General features: G+C 46.8%; 1 protein-coding gene across 2 annotated transcripts in view; it reads left to right on the top strand.

Moving 5' to 3' along the window:
- The window catches only part of LOC120926720 (uroplakin-3b-like protein 1), a 63,403-nt gene extending 43,306 nt beyond the window's left edge, over nucleotides 1-20,097 (top strand). For both annotated transcript variants that reach the window (XM_040336877.1, XM_040336876.1), the window contains 2 exons: nucleotides 2,862-2,988; nucleotides 19,809-20,097. In XM_040336877.1, coding sequence (XP_040192811.1) covers nucleotides 2,862-2,988; nucleotides 19,809-19,959 — 278 coding nt within the window. In that variant the 3' untranslated portion in view covers nucleotides 19,960-20,097. The remainder of the gene's footprint in view (nucleotides 1-2,861; nucleotides 2,989-19,808) is intronic.
- Nucleotides 20,098-20,787: the final 690 nt, after the last annotated feature.

Genomic DNA, 20,787 nt, shown 5'->3' with positions numbered 1-20,787 from the left:
GATCTCTCGGGCTCTGGATACTCATCACCTGAAAGCATCTCAGTGCCTAAGAACCATTGGCACGATGGTCTCCACGACCCCCATGGTGAAATGGGCACTGTGGAGGTTACGCCCCTTCCAGTCAGGCTTCCTCAAGCAGTGGAAGTCAGGGAACAAGAATCAGCGGATTCGCATTTCAACATCAATGAGGAACAGTCTCTTTTGGTGGCTTCAGCAGAAGAACCTGCAAAATTGCCATTCCACCCCCCTGTGTCCTGGGTTACAGTGACGACCAATGCCAGCTGGGGGGCCCTCTGCGGCGCGAACATAGTGCAGGGCAAATGGGATGCTTGCCTCCGCAATCCGGGGTCGAATGTCTTGGAGCTTCGGGCGGCCTGGTGTGCCCTTCAGTCCTTCTCCCGGCTCCTGAAAGGGAAATCAGTGCTGTTGAGGATGGACAACACCACGGCGGTGTCCTATGTGAAGAGACAAGGGGGGACACAGAGTTTAACACTTCTGCAGGAAGTCGAACTCATTATGAGGTGGGCCCAGAAGAACCTGGCCAAATTGTCAGCAGTCTTCATCCCTGGAGTACAGAACTCCCAGGCAGACTTCCTCTCACGCACTCAGACAACAACGAGTGGTCCCTCCACGAACGGTCAATCAGATGGATCCTGTCCCTGGGAACCAATCCCCAAGTGGATCTTTTTGCTTCCCTCTACAACTTCAAGATGGAGAAGTTCTATACGAGGGGCCGCTGCATGCAGGCGATCGGGATGGATGCCTTGACGGATCGGTGGAGGTTCAAGAGGGCGTATGCCTTTCCCCGATCCCAATAATCCTCAAATTCTTGCGGATTTGGTCCAGCTGAGCTATCGAGACCCAGTACCTCTACCCGTCAGACCGGACCTTCTCTCTCAGGGGTCACTCCTACACCCTTGTCCGGCTCTGATGAGACTGACGGTTTGGTTCTTGAGAGGGAGAGGCTGGAATCCCACGGTTGCGCCTCTAGAGTGATCTCCACGCTGCTGAGCTTGAGAAGAGCGAGTACAAACAAAGTTTATGGAAGAATCTGGGCCAAGTTTGTAGAGTTCTCCTCTGCTTCGGGCAGGTCCTACAGGAATCCAGAAATACAAGACATCCTCAGCTTCCTTCAAACGGGGTTAGACCTTCCCCTGTCCGTCAGCTCCCTGCGGGTTCAAATCTCGGCCCTGTCAGCCTTCTCTGGGATCTCGTGGGCAGTACACCCACTAGTTAGGCAATTTTTTAGAGGAGCATCAAGATTGAAGCCTCAAAGGAAGCAAAGATTCCCCAAGTGGGATCTTCCCTTGGTTCTTGATTTTCTGAACGGACTTAGTACAAGGGGGCCTTTCCCCTCCTCCATAAAGGACTTTTCAGCTAAAGTGGCATTCTTAGTCGCAATCACCTCGGCCAAGAGGGTTTCAGAGATCGGGTCTCTTGGTCATAAAGAACCGTTCCTGACGTTCTTTCTGGATCGGGTAGTCCTGATACCCATGCTGGGTTCAAATCCAGAAGTTTTGTCAGTATTCCACGAGAATCAAGAAATTGTTCTTCCTACCTTTAAGTTTCCGGAGTCCAACGAAACTCACTCCCTGTACATAGGCAAGATCCTTTCTGAGTATCTTCAGGTTATATCTCCCTTTAGACGCTCCGATCATCTATTTATCCTGCACTCAGGCAGTAACAAACGGAAAAAGCCCTCAGCCAGGACAATCGCATCTTGGATCGTCCAGACAATTCAGCAGGCTTATAGGGCTAAGGGCTTGGCTCCCCCACAGGCGATGACGGCACACTCCACCAGAGGGATGGCAGCTTCCTGGGCAGCGGCTCGTCATGTGGCCCCGGATGTCATCTGTAAAGTGGCCTCTTGGTCATCCATAAATACATTTATGTCTCACTACTGTATTGAGCCTGCATCTCTTTCCTCTGTGAATTTTGGTTTGAGAATCCTGTCGGTTGACAGGACAAATTAAAACGACTTTTTGTTCAGCATACCCACCCATGTGGTCTGGCTAGTTATTTCCCACACGTAGGCTGCCATGGAGTCTGTCAGGAAAAAGGAACATTTATCATAAGATACTTAACGTAATTTTCCTTTCCTGATGGACTCCATGGCAGACGGAGTTCCTACCCTAAGAAGAGAGTAGTCGGCTAGTTACGGAACACAGTATTGGGAGGTGAGCTGACTTTTATAGGTATGGGGTTCTATAGCATTGGAGAGGAGGCGTTATTAACCCACACGTAGGCTGCCATTGAGTTCATCAGGAAAGGAAAATTACGGTAAGTATCTGATAATAAATTTTCCTTTGTATATAGTGCAGGAGTATGTAAGGTACAATATAGTGTAGGAATGTGCAATGGATAATATAGTGTATATAGTGCAGGAGTGTGTAATGGACAATATGGTGTATATAGTGCAGGAATGTGTAATGGATTATATAGTGCAGGAATGTGTAATGGACAATTTAATGTAAGTGCAGGAGTGTTTAAAAGAAAAAACCTTGGATATAAATGTGTGGCTGTGGGCACCCACTACGCAAAAAAGGTATTTTAATTGGGGGGGCACAGTATAATGTTGGTGGGGCCATGGCCCCCTCTGGTCCCACCCTAGTGATGCCACTGCTTCTAAATTCTCATTATATGGTGGACCTGATTCAGATCTGGAGAGAAGCTGAAGTTATTGTCCATCAGTCAAATGCCTTGTTTTATTTTTAAAAATGAAACTTGAGCCATAAACTGTTTTTTATATGAAAAACAACTCCAAATGTGAGAAACTTTTTTCCAGGTTTCAAGAATTGGCCCAAATTACTTTACTTGCATAATTTCCTCAAAAAAATATATGATTTCTTTTTTTTTTCCAGTGGAAGTTTTTCGGGAAAAAGTTGAACCTGAAGGCCGAAGTAGAGGAATGATTGTGCTAACTTCCATACTTTCTGTTTTACTAGCTATTTTGGTAATAAGCTTAATTGCTGCATTAGCTATTGGAAGGTAAGAAAATATGTTAATGCCTAATCATCTTTTAAATATATCTTATTATGTGAGATATGAGATGATCATTAACAATCCAGCTAACCTGGCCAGTTCAAGAACAGTAGTATGTTCGTGGGAACCCTTCTACTAGCACAGGAATGTTTACATTGTCAGTGCCTTATGTTGATTGTAGAAATGGTTTGACATGTCCCTGTCCCCTTGCCGGCCCCTGGTATTTAACAGGTATTATACTCACCTGTCTGTCCCTTTGCTTCGCTTACCTTTACTCTTGTACTACAGTCCCAGTCATATTTCAATACTTTCAGAGTTTTGGATACCTAATGCCATGTACACACGATCATTTTTCAGCATGAAAAAATGTTGTTTTTCAAAAACGTCATTTAAAATGATCGTGTGTGATATAATAGTGTGGTATAGGGGTGGTGGCGCTGCCTAAGAGTGGTCACTAAAAAACTGATCACCAATGTGTTAATCCCTAAGTTCCATATAAGGTGATTGTGTATAGCGAAATTTGTCGGACACCTCTGTTCGGTGGGCTCATAAGAATAGGAGCCCCCGGAGTGGTCTCAATAGGTGATCCTAATAATGAACTTCAGGGTCCCACCTCTGGATTCTGAGTCTGTGTCACTTAGTAGTGTGTAGAATATCCCTGTGATAAATAGTGGTAATGTGGTAGTATGTGAATGTTTGGCCCTAGTGTGGCCAGTGGTTGATGTGTGACTGCCTGTGGCCAATTAATTAAATGATGATTTGTGTAAATAGATGCAATAGCGACTTTGCATATGAAAAATAATAAGGAAAACAATATAAATGTGGAAAAATTATAAATTATGCAATAATATTATCAGGTACTATCAGGTAGTAACAAAAGTACACTTACCAAGGCCAAGATGCTGAGGGTGGCTCCCTTTGCGACCCGGCGCGGTCCGCCCCCTGAATTGGGGACAGGGGAGCAGACGCACCAGGAGGCACCGGTACCGATGGGAAGGTGAAGGTTCGGTGCGTGAAACAGGAACAACCAGGCAGTAGTCCACTAGGGAATGGCTGAAGATATGGTAGGGAATTCCAGGAGGTCCGGGAAGCAGGATTGGTAGGAAACAGGGAAATCCAGAAAACAGGCTGTGGTCAAGGAAGTTCAGATAAACAGGGTAGTCCAAAGTTCAAGCCAAAAGGTCAAGGGCAGGTGAGATCAGAATAGTCCAATAGGCAAGCCGAGGTCAAGGTAGGAGAAGGCAGCAATCCGGTAGAGTATAGCCAAGGTCAGGTAAACAGGAACAAGATCAGATAAGGTTTTTCCAGGATCCAGGAAACACTCCAAACAAGCGCTGTGACAAACCAGCAACTAGCCACAGGAAAGGGAGAGGTTTAAATAGCCCGCTCAGGGCTCTGATGGGCTGGACGGAACTACAGATCTTGCGCGCCCGTGCGCGCGCACCTGCACACGCCCGCGCGCGCCAACACCACGCACGCGCGCGCGCGGCGCAAACAGCCGCGATTGCACCGTTCTGGAAGGCAGGTAAGAGTTAGTGCCCTGACAGTGCCCCCTCCCTAGGGGCGGACTCCGGACGCCTAAACTGTCCATCAGTTCTGGATGGTCCCGGTGAAAAATTCGGATCAGGCGAGGAGCATGTAAATTTCTGGAAGGTTCCCATGAGGTGTCTTCAGGCGGGTAACCCTTCCACTTGACAAGGTACTGGAGTTGTCTCCCTCTCTTCCGGCAACCTAAAATAGATTCGACCTCAAATTCTTTTTCACCTTCAATCTCCACTGGAGGAGGTGGAAGTTCCTCCCTTCCTGGAAAAGAGTCTGGAATAACGGGTTTGAGCAGAGATGCGTGGAATACGGGGTGGATCTTGTATGACCCTGGTAATGTTAGTTCAAAAGCCACAGGATTGATCACTCTTTTAATTTCGAATGGGCCTATGAATCTGGGACCTAATTTCCGAGAAGGAATGGGTAACCTAAGGTTCGTGGCTGATAGCCATACCTTCTCCCCGACTTTAAAAACTGGACACTCCTTCTTTCCCTTATCGTAGGATCTTTTGTAATTTTCCTGGGCCTGTTGCATGTTTTTTTTAAGTCTTTGAAAATTTTGTTGTAAAGCAACTATATGTTCTTGGACAGCAGGTACAGGAATCTCGGGAATTGAATTTGGAAGAAAAGTTGGATGGTAACCATAGTTAGCCCAAAATGGAGTTTGGTTAGTGGATGAATGTAGAGAATTGTTATACGCAAATTCTGCGGATGGTAGCAAAGACGACCAGTCATCTTGCGACGAGGAGCAGAAGCAACGGAGATACTGTTCCAACGTTTGGTTGGTCCTCTCTGTCTGACCATTGGACTGCGGATGGTAAGCTGATGAAAGGCAGATTTTAATCTCCAGAGATTTACAAAGTTCCTTCCAAAACTTAGATGTAAACTGCACACCTCTATCCGAAACAATGCTTTTGGGTGTTCCGTGGAGCTTCACGATCTCTTTGAAGAAAACTTTAGCGGTTTCTGCTGCAGAGGGTGTGCCAATCATGGGTACAAAATGTGCAAATTTGGACAGCCGGTCGACCACTACTAGGATTGTAGTAAAGCCTCCAGAAGGTGGTAAGTCTACAATAAAATCCATAGAGATGTCCGCCCAGGGGCGTTCAGGAACAGGAAGAGGTCTGAGTAAACCCCAGGATTTGGCGTTTGGGCCTTTGTAACGCTGACACCGAGAGCACGAAGTTACATAGTCTTTACAGTCCGACCTCCACTTTGGCCACCAGAAGGAGCGGCTAACTAGTTCCGCGGTTTTCCGAGCTCCAAAATGGCCTGCTAGTTTATGGTCATGGAATATGCTCAGTACTAGTTGTCTCGTTTGTTCAGGTACAAAAATTTTGCCTCGAGACCATAGTAAACCGTCCCGTCTTTCAAGAGAGAGTGAGGGTACGTTGGTAATTTGAGTGGAAGCCGTCTTTAAAGAGGAAAGTAGATCCAACTGAGAAATCAGAAAGAAATTTTGGGACGTCAAGATGGTACTGGGTTCTGACTGATCATGAGTTTCAGTGAACATTCTGGATAGGGCGTCAGCTTTTCCATTCTTAGATCCTGGTCTGAAGGTTATGTGAAAGTTGAAGCGGGCAAAGAACAAGGCCCAACGGGCTTGCCTAGGTCTCAGACGTTTGGCAGATCGCAGGTATTCCAAATTTTTATGGTCTGTGAAGATCAAGATGGGATGAAGAGCACCCTCCAAGAGGTACCTCCATTCTTCTAGAGCGAACTTAATGGCCAATAGTTCCCGGTCCCCAACATCGTAATTTCTTTCCGAGAGATTTAGTTTTCGTGAAGCGTAAGCTACGGGGTGCAGTAAGGATTTGGGTCCTTGCCTTTGTGACAGGATAGCACCGATGGCTGTCTCCGAAGCGTCGACTTCCAGGATAAAGGGCAAGCTTGGATCTGGATGCCTAAGGATAGGGGCTGAAGAAAACAAGATTTTTAACTTTTTGAATGCTTCTTGAGCTTCCCGGGACCAATGAAAGCGAAGACCTTGGTGAGTTAGACGAGTGATAGGGGCCACAATGCATGAAAAACCAACAATGAATCTTCGGTAAAAGTTGGCAAAGCCAATAAAACGCTGTACCCCTTTTTTGTTAACTGGCGCTGGCCAATCCTGAACTGCTTTGACCTTTTGCGGATCCATGGATATACCGTCGGTTGAAATGATGAACCCCAAAAACTGAATTGTAGTCTTCTCAAATTCGCATTTTTCCGCTTTAAGATAAAGCTTATGTTCTCTGAGGATTGTCAGGACCTTCTTAACGTGGGTGCGATGTAGTTCGAGTGATACCGAAAAAATGAGGATGTCGTCCAAGTAGACGACTAGAAAATCATCCAGATATTGACGAAAAATGTCATTTACCAGATGTTGGAAAGTGGCAGGGGCGTTGCAGAGGCCGAATGGCATTACCAGGTATTCAAAGTGCCCGAACCTTGATCTAAAAGCGGTCTTCCATTCGTCCCCATGCCTGATCCGGATAAGGTTGTAGGCCCCACGGAGATCGAGCTTAGAGAAAATCCGGGCTGATCGGAAGCGTTGAAAAAGTTCCGGAATGAGGGGCAACGGATACCTATTTTTGACAGTGATTTTATTTAGCTCCCTGTAATCGATACAGGGCCTGAGGGAACCATCTTTTTTCTCAACAAAAAAGATTCCAGCCCCGGCTGGGGAAGATGAAGGGCGAATGAATTTCTTTCCTAAATGTTCATCAATATAGGCCTTTAGAGCCACCAATTCAGTCTCTGAGAGTGGGAAGATTCGACCAAAAGGGATTTTAGAACCGGGAAGTAAATCAACGGGGCAATCGTATGGCCGATGTGGGGGAAGGCGGTCAGCCTGTTGCTTATCGAACACATCCTTAAAGTCCGAGTATGCAGCAGGAACGTGTTGAAGATCCGATGGTGCAGACATCAAGGCGGAGCAGGAGGCTTTAACGGGAGGAAGACAATGCTGAGAACAGAAAGCAGAAGGGAATGTGATGTCTTTTTTGAGCCAGTCTATAGAAGGTTGATGCACTTGTAGCCAGGGTAAGCCCAAAATAATAGGGAATAAAGGGGAAGGAATGAGATCAAGGCACAGATACTCTCGATGGCCGGTGTCGGAGATGGTGTGGATGGGCAGAGTTTCCATGGTAACTAATCCAGAGCGGGGTAGAGAGCCGTCTGCCAGATGGATCTGTAAGTGAAAGTTTTTTGGCCGGTATGGGACATGCAGCTTCTGGGCTAGGGCAGAATCAAGGAAGCAGCTGCAAGCCCCGGAGTCAACGATGGCTGGCAGCCGGACCGCCCCCTGCGGGAGCTGTAGGGAAAGAAAAAGTACAACGTAAGTCTGTGGTAAGTTGGAAATATGGCAATTGAAAAAAGACGGTAGTCTTGACTTACTGGGTCTTATGGGACAGGTGCGAAGAAAATGTCCTGCAGCGCCACAATACAGGCAGAGGTTGGACTGCCGTCTACGTTGTCTCTCTTCAGGGGTGAGAGGTGCCCGGAGTAGACCGAGCTGCATTGGTTCTGGATCTGAAGACGAAGCAACAGGTGGAACTGGAGCAGGTGGAGGAGCCGGTGAGAATCTAGGCGGAACCCAATTAGGACGGGATGTCTGGAAGCGTTCCTGCCGGCGTTCTCGAAGACGTCGATCAAGCTGGGTGGCTGATTGGATTAAGGCTTCCAGAGTGGCAGGCGGGTCACCTCTGGCTAGCTCGTCCTTGAGGGATTCCGACAATCCTTGGCGAAACTGGTATTTTAGGGCAGTTTCATTCCACCCTGTATCAGCAGACCATTTACGGAAGTCGGCGACGTAGTCCTCTACGGGTCTCCTCCCCTGGGTTAGTTGATGGAGAGTAAGTTCTGCGGTAGCTGAACGGAGAGGATCATCGTATAACTTGGATAAGTGTTCAAAGAAAGTGTCCATGGTGTCTAATATCGGGCTCCCTTGTTCCAACAAACTATGGGCCAAAGCTTGTGGTTCATCTGCAAGGAGGGAGATCACAAAACCAACCTTTACAGCTTCTGAACAAAAAGTCCTAGGTTGAAGAGTCAGATATAGGGAGCAAGCGTTCTTAAATGCCCGAAACTTCTTTCGGTCGCCAGCGAATCGCTCCGGGGTAGGCACACGTGGTTCAGGATGAGTTACCAGCACTGGAGAAGCAGAAGAGGGTTGAGAAGAAGTAGGGCCTGTAGCTAATGCTGCGGAAGCAGTCGAGGATCCGGGGGTGACATTCATCTGTTGTAAGCGACCGTCTATATGCAGATAGCCTTCTTGAAGTTTCTGTACCGCTTCGGTGAGGGCTGAGACTTGTTGGCATAGCGTCTCAAAAGGCGAGCGCACCCTGTCGGCCTCGGACATCTGGCTGGTTTGTACTATCAGGTACTATCAGGTAGTAACAAAAGTACACTTACCAAGGCCAAGATGCTGAGGGTGGCTCCCTTTGCGACCCGGCGCGGTCCGCCCCCTGAATTGGGGACAGGGGAGCAGACGCACCAGGAGGCACCGGTACCGATGGGAAGGTGAAGGTTCGGTGCGTGAAACAGGAACAACCAGGCAGTAGTCCACTAGGGAATGGCTGAAGATATGGTAGGGAATTCCAGGAGGTCCGGGAAGCAGGATTGGTAGGAAACAGGGAAATCCAGAAAACAGGCTGTGGTCAAGGAAGTTCAGATAAACAGGGTAGTCCAAAGTTCAAGCCAAAAGGTCAAGGGCAGGTGAGATCAGAATAGTCCAATAGGCAAGCCGAGGTCAAGGTAGGAGAAGGCAGCAATCCGGTAGAGTATAGCCAAGGTCAGGTAAACAGGAACAAGATCAGATAAGGTTTTTCCAGGATCCAGGAAACACTCCAAACAAGCGCTGTGACAAACCAGCAACTAGCCACAGGAAAGGGAGAGGTTTAAATAGCCCGCTCAGGGCTCTGATGGGCTGGACGGAACTACAGATCTTGCGCGCCCGTGCGCGCGCACCTGCACGCGCCCGCGCGCGCCAACACCACGCACGCGCGCGCGGCGCAAACAGCCGCGATTGCACCGTTCTGGAAGGCAGGTAAGAGTTAGTGCCCTGACAAATATACTGTGATTCAGTCCAAATATTCAGATGTGCATCATGGTGAGTACGCCAACTCATATGCAGAAATCTGTAAATTCAAAAGTGCAATCTCCAAAAATGGCCACATATAAACCTTACAGAAAACAAAAAACAAAAATAGAATCGTCCACTGATTGAATTAAGTGGTAATGCTGTGATAGTGACCAGCAGTGTGGATTCAACAGTGCATCACAGTTGATTTGAAATGGCTAATGAGGAAAAGAGATAACTTGAATATCTTATGCTTGGATCTTCAATATGCTGACATCCGTGTTCCCCCCTGCTAGATCCCCACTCACCAGATAGTTGTCCCCTATAAGGGGTGTAGTGCCTTACGGTGTCAGGGGAGATCCTCAGTTTGCTTCGCAGCTGCTTCTGATGGTTCGATTTTCCCAGCAGGGTTTGGGGGCCACGTTGAGCGGTAAAAAATAAAGAGAAGATTCCACGTAGTGTGATACCAAAAAGGAATTCGGGCGCTTTATTATAAAATTATGTATGCAAAAATAGCTAAAATAAGAAGTAAAAAACTTGCTTGCAAGCAAGATAAAAACAATGCCAGCAAGAAACAGCACCAGGCTGTTCCTGTTAGTCAGATCCAGTGCGCTCCGCTATGGAGAGCGTGTGGTCCGTCCGTTTGCGTTCCACACCTCGTCTTTCGCTACCCGTAAGTGACGTGTGCCGTGTGACGTCTGACGCTGCTCGATCACCTGACGTGTTTCATTCAATGGACTTCCTAAAAGGTGTTGGCAGCCTCAAGCATCGTGTGTGGGCTTCACATAATTTTTCAGGTTCTGAAAAACGACAAAAAAAAAAAAATCGAACATGCTGCATTTTTTAACAACGTTTTAAACAATGTCGTTTTTCTTGTTGTAAAAAATGATCGTGTGTGGGCTAAAACGACAAAAAAAAAAGCGCATTCTCAGAAGCAAGTTATGAGATGGGAGCGCTCGTTCTGGTAAAACTACCGTTCATAATGGAGTAAGCACATTCATCACGCTGTAACAGACAAAAAAGCGTGAATCGTCTTTTACTAAAACGGAATCCGCTAAAGCAGCCCAAAGGCGAATGAAACTTCCCCTTTAAAGTGCCGTTGTACGTGTTGTACGTCACCGCGCTTTGCTAGAGCATTTTTTTAAAACGATGGTGTGTAGGCAACATCGTTTTAATGACGAAGTTGGGAAAACATCGTTTTTTAGACATGCTGAAAAACAAAGGTTTTTTTTCATGCTGAAAAATGATCATGTGCTATAGTCTCCCCTCATGTGTTGTAGTTCTTTCTTCAAACCTCAACATCGCTACAGAAGTCAACAGTTTTGTGGGACTTAAGAATAGAGTTGTGTCATGCAGCAGGAGACTCCCAGAAGTATTGAATGCCAAGGAGTCTTCTCATCCAGTACACGATTAACGTTTTTTTTTTCATTCAACCCAATGGGCTGAATGACAAAAAAATTACAGATCGCCATACTATGACATTGTACTGATACCTATTCGCTATGGAAGATTTGTGGACAAGTTGAAGGATCTTGTCCATCTGTTGTTTGGTAAAAAAGTCACGTCTAGGTCAGAGTCCCAGTGGTGTACAGTATAAACGCTGGAAAGGAGTTGTCAGAGGATGCAGTCAGTAAGTCATAAAGGAGTAAAAGCATATGTCTCGATGGTTTCCCTTTCTATAAGATTGCTTCAGAGTACATAAGAGTATGTGGGGAATAATATACCATTTGCATTCAATAATACGATTTCCCAAGAGTCTGTAGATTAAGCTAATTTCCCAAGAGTCTTTAGATTGTGTCTAAGCTCAATAGTGCTCCAACTGTCCAGAGGCGGGTCAGAACATATAGATAGGTCAGCCTGAGTGGGAAATCATCTGTGTGGCCAAAAGTCTACCAGCCAGAATTTCCCTGATGTACTAAGGCGTCTGAGGTTCCTGTTGGTAAAGCCTGGTTTAAAGTCCAAGTTTACAATAATAGGTGTTATAGGTGAGATTGAAGGGGAGAGGTTGGGAGAGTGAAACACAGATTGAGCTACTCTGATTGAATTTCCGATGGGTGGGTGGGTCTGTATCTCAAATGGAGGCTGGGAAGTCATCCAGAACAGGTCACAGAGAGGGATGGAGGTATCCTCGCCCTCCATGGCCACCCACTTCTTTGAACTCTGGCCTTGGAGTGAGTTAAGAGCTGAAATTTTAACCTGGGCAGCTTTTGGGACCATAGAGATTCTGGAAACGTGGACATAATTAGTTGGAGGGAAGTTATGGGCATGTGCACCGGAAAAGCCTGCAACAGATAGGATCCGTGGAAGTATGGTCTTTTTCAGGGAGTTGCAATGTCTGAACCATGTATGCCACTGTTTCAGGTCCCAATTTGTATTTTGAAGTTTGGGTACGAAATTTGCCTGGTAGAGATCTGCAATATCCTTAGTAATCTTGGTGCCCAAGTACATGATTTCTTGGTCTCCCCAGTGAAAAGAAAAAATGTCATGGAGAGGTTGCAGGTCTTGAGGAGGAACCTTATGTCGAGTGCTGCTGATTTAGCAAGATTTATTTCAAAATGAGAGCTCCCCATAGGTACGCAACGCCCTCAGAATGTTGGGCAGAGTTGTGCTTAGGTTTGTTACATAGAATGTTAAGTTGTCCACAGTGGCCGCAATTTTGTGATGGCCCGAGGGTTTAATATAGCCGGTAATATCAGGGTTACTTCGGACTGAGCAGAGGAAGAGCTCCACAGCAGTGACAATCTTAAAGAACAATCTTTTTTTTTTGGAAAATTATTTTTATTAAATTTTTGCAACACAGATACAATACTAGGCCGCAACATGCGACCAACAATTACCGGTCAAAACACAGGAACCGGCTGGGAAGGAAAAAAAAAAAAAAAAAAAAAAGGGGGGGGGGGGGGTGGACAGCACTGGTACACATTAAATGTTCACAAACCTAATCAATCAAAATCAGTGAAATCAGATTAAATCAAATCAAAAATAGGTCTACACTCCACCCCCACCTGACACTATCACACATACACTCAATGACTGTACTGAACCCAGCCTAATCCGACACTGTATCCACCGAGGCCAACCAACCTCCCCACACCTTATCAAATTTTGTCATGGCCCCCTTGCTCAGGTAAGTAGCCTTGTAAAATGGAATGACCTTGTTGACCAGTACTTTCCAGGACTCCACCGTTGGGGCCGAGGAGCTCTTCCAAGAAAGGATGATCCGCTTTTTAGCATAAAAAAAGAGAAGAATGAGGAGTGTCCTAATCGCCCTGGTCGTAGCCAGGGGCTCCACCAAATGCAGTAGACACACCTCCACAGTGATGGGAATCGAAATAGAAGTGACCGACCGTATACAGTCCACCACACCTTGCCAGTATGGTTGAACCCGGGGACAGTCCCAAAAGACATGCATAAAGTCCGCAGAGGGCATGGAACACCGCCAGCATACTGATCTCTGATTCCCAAATATTCTAGCTAGTCTAGCAGGGGTCAGGAAATTTGTAATGAATGAGTCTATCCCTGGTAGAAACCAGGGCCTGAAAAGCTGCCCCCCAAACATCATCCCAGTCATCTCTGTCCAGTCCCGAAGTCACTGTCTCCCAGGCCCGTCTACATGGCACCAGCAGTTTAGTCGTTTCCAGAAAAAGGTCCCTATATAGGACAGAAAGCGCTTTGAACAGCGATTCACCACGAGCCAATAATTCCAAATCACTAAGTTTAAGGACAAGAGGACCCCCCCTGAATTGGGCCTGAAATGTATGTCTTAGTTGCAGGTACCTGAAGAAATGCGTGTTTGGTAAACCATAACAAGTTTTTAGGTTGTCAAACGGCATAAGAGTGCCATTGACCACTATATGGCGCAGGAGCTTGACTCCAAAGGCAGTCCACACCACTGGGTCTGGATAGTCAAGAAAGTGTGACAGCTTGGGATTCCTCCACAAGGGGGTCTCAGGAGAGAAAGTGACACTATCCTGGGGTCTCAGTTCCTGGGCCACAGCCCATGCTCTGAGTACCGAACGCATAGAGAACGTCAAGGGGTAGGGGGCCCTCGGCCCTCTATAGATCAGAAGCGAAAGCGCCTCATAGGAGCCCACACAAGCAGCCTCCAAAGAGACCGCAGCGTCGTCCGGAGCGGTGATCAACCAACGGTTAGCCACCGCCAACTGGCCGGCTAAAAATTATTTGTGGAAATTGGGTACCGCCAATCCTCCCTCCCCCCATGGTTGCTGAAGAATAGCCAGTTTGAGGCGAGGGAGCTTCCCTTGCCACAGGAAGGAGGAGATCATACTGTCTATGGACCTGAAAATTGACCTTGGTATCCACACCGGAGAGTTCCTGAGGGTATAGAGCAGGAGGGGAAGAATCTTAATTTTAATCAAACTAACTTTCCCAATGAGGGACAGGGGGAGATTTTTCCAGGAATGGAGTTTTTTAGATACAGTAGCCAGCAGTGGAGACACATTAAGGCTAATGAAATCTGTCACAGAATTTGTGATTTGTAGCCCCAGGTATCTAATCTGAGTCACCCACTGTAAGGGATTGGAAGGGTCAACCCGCCCGGGCATCCAATGGGAGCGTAGCGGAAGGATCTTCGACTTAGTCCAATTGACCTTGAGACCGGAAACCTCAGTGAACCTACCCATCAATGAGAGTGCAGCATGTAGAGAAGGGCCCGTATCCCCAAGAAATATAACCAGGTCATCAGCATAGAGGGCCACAGTCTCAGTCAGGGTGCCCACCCTAATCCCCTGAATCTGCGATGAAGAACGCAGTGCAATCGCCAGGGGTTCCATAACCAGAGAAAACAAGCCCGGGGACAAGGGGCATCCCTGCCTGGTGCCCCTGGATACCGGAAAAGTGTCAGACACCCCGCCGTTCAGGCGGATTGCCGCTACTGGGCGGTCATAGAGCATTGTTATCCATTGGAGGAACACAGGGCCGAAACCCATGTGCTCCAGCACCTGGACCATGTATCCCCAATCAATGGAGTCAAACGCCTTTTCCAGGTCAAAAAACACCAGGGCCCCCCCATGAGACAGCTCACCATCAATTTGCGTATGCGCGTACACCCTGCGGATATTAATATCGGTAGCTTTTTTGGGCATAAACCCCGTCTGGTCAGGTGATATCAAGTGGTCCAGGCATTGCATTAATCGATTGGCCACCATTTTGGTAAGGATTTTAAGATCCATGTTCAACAGTGCAATGGGCCTGTAAGAGGAACAGTGAAGTGGGTCCTTTTCTGGCTTGGGGAGCAGAACCACATGTGCCTCATACCACGTAGGGGGCAAGCTCCCAATCTCAAGACAGTCTGTATACAGGTTTAAAAGCTTGTGGGACAGCACTTCTGAGTAGGTCTTATACCATTCAGCCGGAAACCCGTCAGGTCCTGGCGCCTTACCATTCGGGAAGGAGGCAATTGCCACGCCCAGCTCCTTGGAGGTAAAGGGGGCCTCCAAGTCTGCCGCCGCCTCCCCGGGCAGCACCGGGATCTGAAAGGAGTCCAGCAAATCCATCAGCACCTGACTGTCATATTGCGGGATAGCCGCATAGAGATCAGAATAGTAGGATACAAAAGCCTGCATGATACTCTCTCTATCCCTCACTAAGGCACCCCCTGCCGAATAAACGCAAGGAATGGCCGCATGGGGTCGAGCATCCGCCGCCAAGTAGGCTAACAATTTCCCATTCTTATCCCCCTTCTCAAATAGCTCCTCCGCCCTGCACTTAAATGTACATTGCGGAAGAGTTTGAAAATGGACCAAGAATGCCCTCCTTGCCATCTGCAACTCCACAAGCGTCGATTGAGAAGGCGCCTCAGCATGTTTCTTCGAGCACTGTAATTCATGAGCCTGGAGTGCCTCCGACTCAGAGTTTTTCTCAATTTTAGCGGCTTTAATGGCCGCTATGTATGCCCCCCTGGTGGACACCTTAAATGCATCCCATACCATGTCACCATCCGCGTAGCCCTCATTCACATTTCAATATTCTGAGACATGTGCGGAGATCAATGGCTCCACAGATAACTCATCCACCCACCCCGGGTGCAATCTCCAGACCCTCCGACCTCCATCCCCAGGGCGGCTCAGCGTCACCTGCAAGGGGGTGGTCCGAGAGTCCACCAGCCAGATAACTGGCCTCCGCCACCTGAGGCAGCAAGGCCGAGTTCGCGAAGGCCAGGTCAATACGGGAGGAGGAGGAGCTGACGTGGGAAAGATAGGAGTAACCTCTCTCACCAGGATGTTTCCACTGCCACACCTCCTCCAAAGCCGCCGTGTCCGCCCACTGCCGGAGGTCAAGATTCCGCACCCGATTTGGGTTGGAGGCGTCCAGTGTATAATCAAGAATGTTATTTAAATCCCCGGCCACCAGCACTTTTATCGGGCCGAAGGCAGCAATTTTCTCCAGAACTTGGTACAGTACCTCTTTGCTAAAGGGGGGGGACATAGACATTCGCTATAGCCCATAGTTGAGAATCAACATTTAAAACCACAATTGCATACTTCCCATAAGGGTCAGTTACTACATGCTCAATAACACATTGCAATTTCTTGTGTAACAAGATAACCACTCCCCTGGCATATGAGGAATAAGTGGAGTGTATCGCCCTCTGTATCCAGCTCCTGTTCAGTGATAGGGTTTTACTGCCCACTAAGTGGGTCTCTTGTAAGAGAATGACATGGGGGTTCAGGGATTTAAGATACTGAAGGACTAGGGAACGCTTATACTTAGAATTTAGACCGCGGACATTCCACGAGACTACTTTAATGTCATTCATTAATGCGGGCAGGGTACAATAGAGAGACAGGAGAAGCCTGTAAGACAGGGCGACTAGGAGGGAGGAGACCGGACACAGAGAGCCACACTACAACACCATACAGCATCCCAAGAGCAAATCTCACACTGGGCAGAAAATAGTCCTCTGAACTTGCGTACAGGAAGCAAAAATCACATGTATTGAGAGGGGGGAACAAGATGTTGCTGTCCCGAACAAAAACAAAAAAAAGGCAAAAAAACATACCAAAAAATGTGAAAAAAATCGAAAAAAAATTACAACCAAAAAATCCCAACTCCCTGTTTGCTCCAGGCGAACCAAACTAAAAAACGGAAACACCGCTGGAGAAACTTAAGACCCAAAAACATGTTGGACAGAAGTGGAGTATCTGTAAAGTTCATCCACACAAAAGGAGGGGGGAAAGGGAGTCCAGAGAGACACACAAAAACTCCAACCTGAATAGTTCAGTACCTGATGCTCCTGTCAAGAACGGATAACTGATCTTGTAGTCCTCTGCAGCATGCATTCTTCCACAAGAGCCAACATCAGGAGGTAGCAGGAATGAAGGAAAGGATCGCAGCAATGAGGAACCACTGCTCCCAGCAACGACATCTTAGGTAGGTGAGTATCTCCCATCTTCAGGCCACCGGCATCACCACCCTGGAGCCCTGGATCGGAGCGGAACACTAGGCCAGCGAATCCAGCCAGTCCACCGCCTCCGACGGAGAGTCAAAAAACTTTGCAGACCCACGATGAATCACTTTCAGACAGCTAGGATAGAGCATGCTGTACACCAAGCCCTTTTCCCTCAATCGGCGACGGATGTCTGTGAAGGAGCGCCTCTTCTTCTGTAGATCCTGAGAAAAATCGGGATAGAGATGAATTACAGCATTATCATGCTTCAGCTCTGGGTGTTTACGAGCCTCAGCCAGGATCATATCCCTGTCTCTGAAATTCAGCAGGCGGACAAGGAAGGCCCGCAGGCCATGCACCCGCCGTCCTCCTCCCTGCAGGCACCCTGTGGGCACGTTCCACCACATAGACAGGGGACAAATTCTGTAGGCCCAGGAGTTCCTTAAAAAAGGCTTCCACAAACAGCACCGGGTTGGCCCCTTCAGCCCCCTCAGGGAGCCCGACTACCCGCACATTATTGCGATGGAGGCGATTTTCGGCATCTTCAGAACGGGCCATTAGGACCTTAACCTGCTGCTGCAACTCCCCCACATCATGAGTATTAGATGCCACTGCGTCTTCCACCGCAGATATGCGGTGTTCTGCTTCAGACAGGCGGCCCCGGAACTTGTCCATATCCTGTCTAATGAGCCCGCACTCTATAGCAAGAGTGTCAATCTTCCCCTCCACAGAGGACTTACTGTCAGCGATGGCTGCCAGGATCGCGGCGGTGGACTGGCTCCCCAGCAGCCCCGGCGGCTCCTTCATCTCCACCGACGAGTCCTCCAGGTCCAGAGCCCCCAAGTCTGCCATCCAGGACTCTGTCTGCACCGCCACCGCGGCCGGGGAAGATGACAGGGGAGGCAAGATGGCCGCCGCACGTGTGGCCGGCGTCTGGATCCGGGCTGAGTAGCTGTCTGCCTTCTTAGCTGAACCTCGCTTCCCAGGCATCGGGAGGACCTGGGCAGCCCCCCGGACAGGAGGAAGGTGTTTGCTGAGCAGGATGGCTCTGTAAGACAAGGATTCAGTCGGATGGAGAGCACGGATGGCAGGAGCACAGGCTGAACTCGTCCGTCTCTCTCTACATTCCGGCCACGCCCCCCTTAAAGAACAATCTTAAAGAACTCGGACCGCATCTCGTTCACCCTTACTGATGCCAAGGGTTTTGAGTGGAGGATCCACCGTTGCATATGGGGTCTAGGCCTATATGTTGCAGGGTGGCCTACATGAAAGGCCAGACCACCCTATAAAAGGCCTTTTCTGTGTCGGCCGAGAGCAATAGAAAGAGGAACTTTGAGAACTGGGCTGCATAGATGAGATTGAAAACCTTGGTGGTGTTCTCCCTGGACATTCCATTTTAAAGCAAACCCATGGACATGAAAAATTAAAAAGGCAAATCGATTTCAAAGCAAGCACATTAATGTGACTATGCTAAACTATTGGTATTTGAAGCCCTCTATCATAGTGGTGGGCCAAACTTGGATTTGGGAGGTTGAAGTGGGAGAGCTAAACCATAGTAGATTTATCACTCTCCGCAGAACAGCATACCATGGGTTCTGAGAATTTATAGTACTTTTATCAAAAAAATTAAGTTACATGCAGGTACCTGCTATTTTGTATCTAAAAGTGCTCATTCATCATTTGGAAAGGCAACATAACTGGGCTAAGAAAAAAATGCATTCTCAGAGTGACAGATATCAGGTTGAGAGCATTCCAAAAAGATAGGTTTGTAACATACTAATTCTATACCATGCTATATGTCAAGAGTTTGGTGTCTATTTTCTTTAATGTTTCAAATCTGGTGTGTTTTCCCTGTCAGTTTATGTCGTTGGCTTAATTTTTATATGTTTGTGACTATTTATGGGATGCTACCAACCAGTATTGCTGCAGCCTGAGCCTGTTAAACTTCAGCCCCTGCCTGCTTTTGGGCTAGGTCCTTCTGCTTTTATTCTAATCTGACGTGTACTGGCTTTAACTTCTGATCACTTTCTTGCCTGTATTGACCTTGCTTCTGATTCTCTGTTTTTATGGGTATTACAGATTTCACCCTTTTTTTTTTTGTCTACTGTGTAATGCAACTATATTTGTTCCTGTCCATTTGTACTTTCAGCGGGTCTCTGAAATTAGCCCCTGCAAATTGATGAGAGTAAACTTTCACCATATGGCAATAATGTATATTTCTGCCTATCTTCCCTGATCCTGTCCTTTATTTCTGCTTTGCTCCTGTCATCAAATTCTTTTAATTCAGATATCCCCAAAACCCCTAAAAATGGCCAGCAGTCCCCTGATACCTGTGCCAACCTGTTTCAAATTGAACTAAATATGATTTTAAGAGCATTTATACACCAATGTGCAAGGACCAGCAGTTGGTGACTGCAGGTAGTCAGAACAACAAAAGGATTTAGAGAATGATCGTTCTCTGAACTGAAAATATGATATTTTTTTTAATAATTACCAGAAGGGCTCAGTTTTACAAATGCAGTGAAGTGAATACAGTGGTGCTCCAAAATTTGATTATTTTAATTCTAATGAGTTGATTTAAGCCAACAAAACAGAACTCTATAAGCAATGCTTCAGTATAATTGTCAAAGTTAAAACATATACATTAACAGGTTAATTTTGCACCTCAATTTATAGGTACTTATTTATTCTGATGTATCTGTGGCTTATTTTATTGGCAATATTGTATAATTTGGGTGTTTACTCAACAACATTTGTGCAGGTATGTTGTTTTGTTGTCAGTACCTTAACAAACTTTGTTTTTCTTTTAATTAGTCGGGACATTTGTTGGAAACAAACACTGAACTACGATGTAGGTGTATATGGAAATTTTGATCATTTAACCCGTGGCACTTATAGAACACATTATGAGCATTTCACCTCTTCATCTTTTCGTGGCAGAAAACCACTTTCTGAGGACATGTAAACAAAAAACATTGTGTTTCTTTATAACCATACAGTATATGTATTTGTTTTGTCACTGTATACTGATTTCATTCTGTTGTGTACATAGAAATGAGAAAGAATGTATGCAAATGTCATTAAAGTATAACTAAAGGCAAAACTTTACCCTGTCAGTTCTTATTGCTGTCTGTGTCCCCATTACTTACCCCCCCCCCCCTCCCCTAACTTACATTCTCTGATTGTCCTGTTCACCATTAATATGGAAAGTAAAGGTAAAAGAAAATCCCCACATTTTTGGTTGTCCCCAGAAAATTAATAGAGTAGACATCTTCCAATGGGGACACTAGTTCTGGTAACCTGGGGGTCCCCAAGGAATTCCCTTAATTTGCAGGGATTTTCTCTCATTTCTTATTTGGTTGTGGGACAGGAAGTAAAGGGAAATCTCCGCAATGGGATGCAGATGGCAGAAAAAAATCTGATTGGGGTTACTCCTTTCCCCTGCTCTGTCCAAAATGAAAAAAAAAAGGTTTGCCTATAGTTCTACTTTAAGATTGTAACACATAATTACCCTTTCAAAGTGACTGCTACGTAAATGTTATCATTTTACTATTCATTTACAATGTGCTGGTTAAAAAGTGGGCCAAGAAATAATTACATTAAAATAAAAGAGCAGAGAAGGACACTTTAGAGCAAACTACTGCTTTGTCAATGCAGGGCAAAAGCAACAGGTTTGTTTTTATTGTACCTCTCCACAGCATGGCTGTATAAAAAGAGTCCTCAGCCCAGTGTAAGCTGGGAATAGAGTGATTAAGAACTTACAGTGGCCTTGTTTTCTTCCCTCTGGCAGCTG

Source organism: Rana temporaria, chromosome 2, assembly GCF_905171775.1.
Source record: "Rana temporaria chromosome 2, aRanTem1.1, whole genome shotgun sequence".
Taxonomy (NCBI): Eukaryota; Metazoa; Chordata; class Amphibia; order Anura; family Ranidae; genus Rana; species Rana temporaria.
This window is presented reverse-complemented; position numbering and strand designations above follow the sequence as displayed.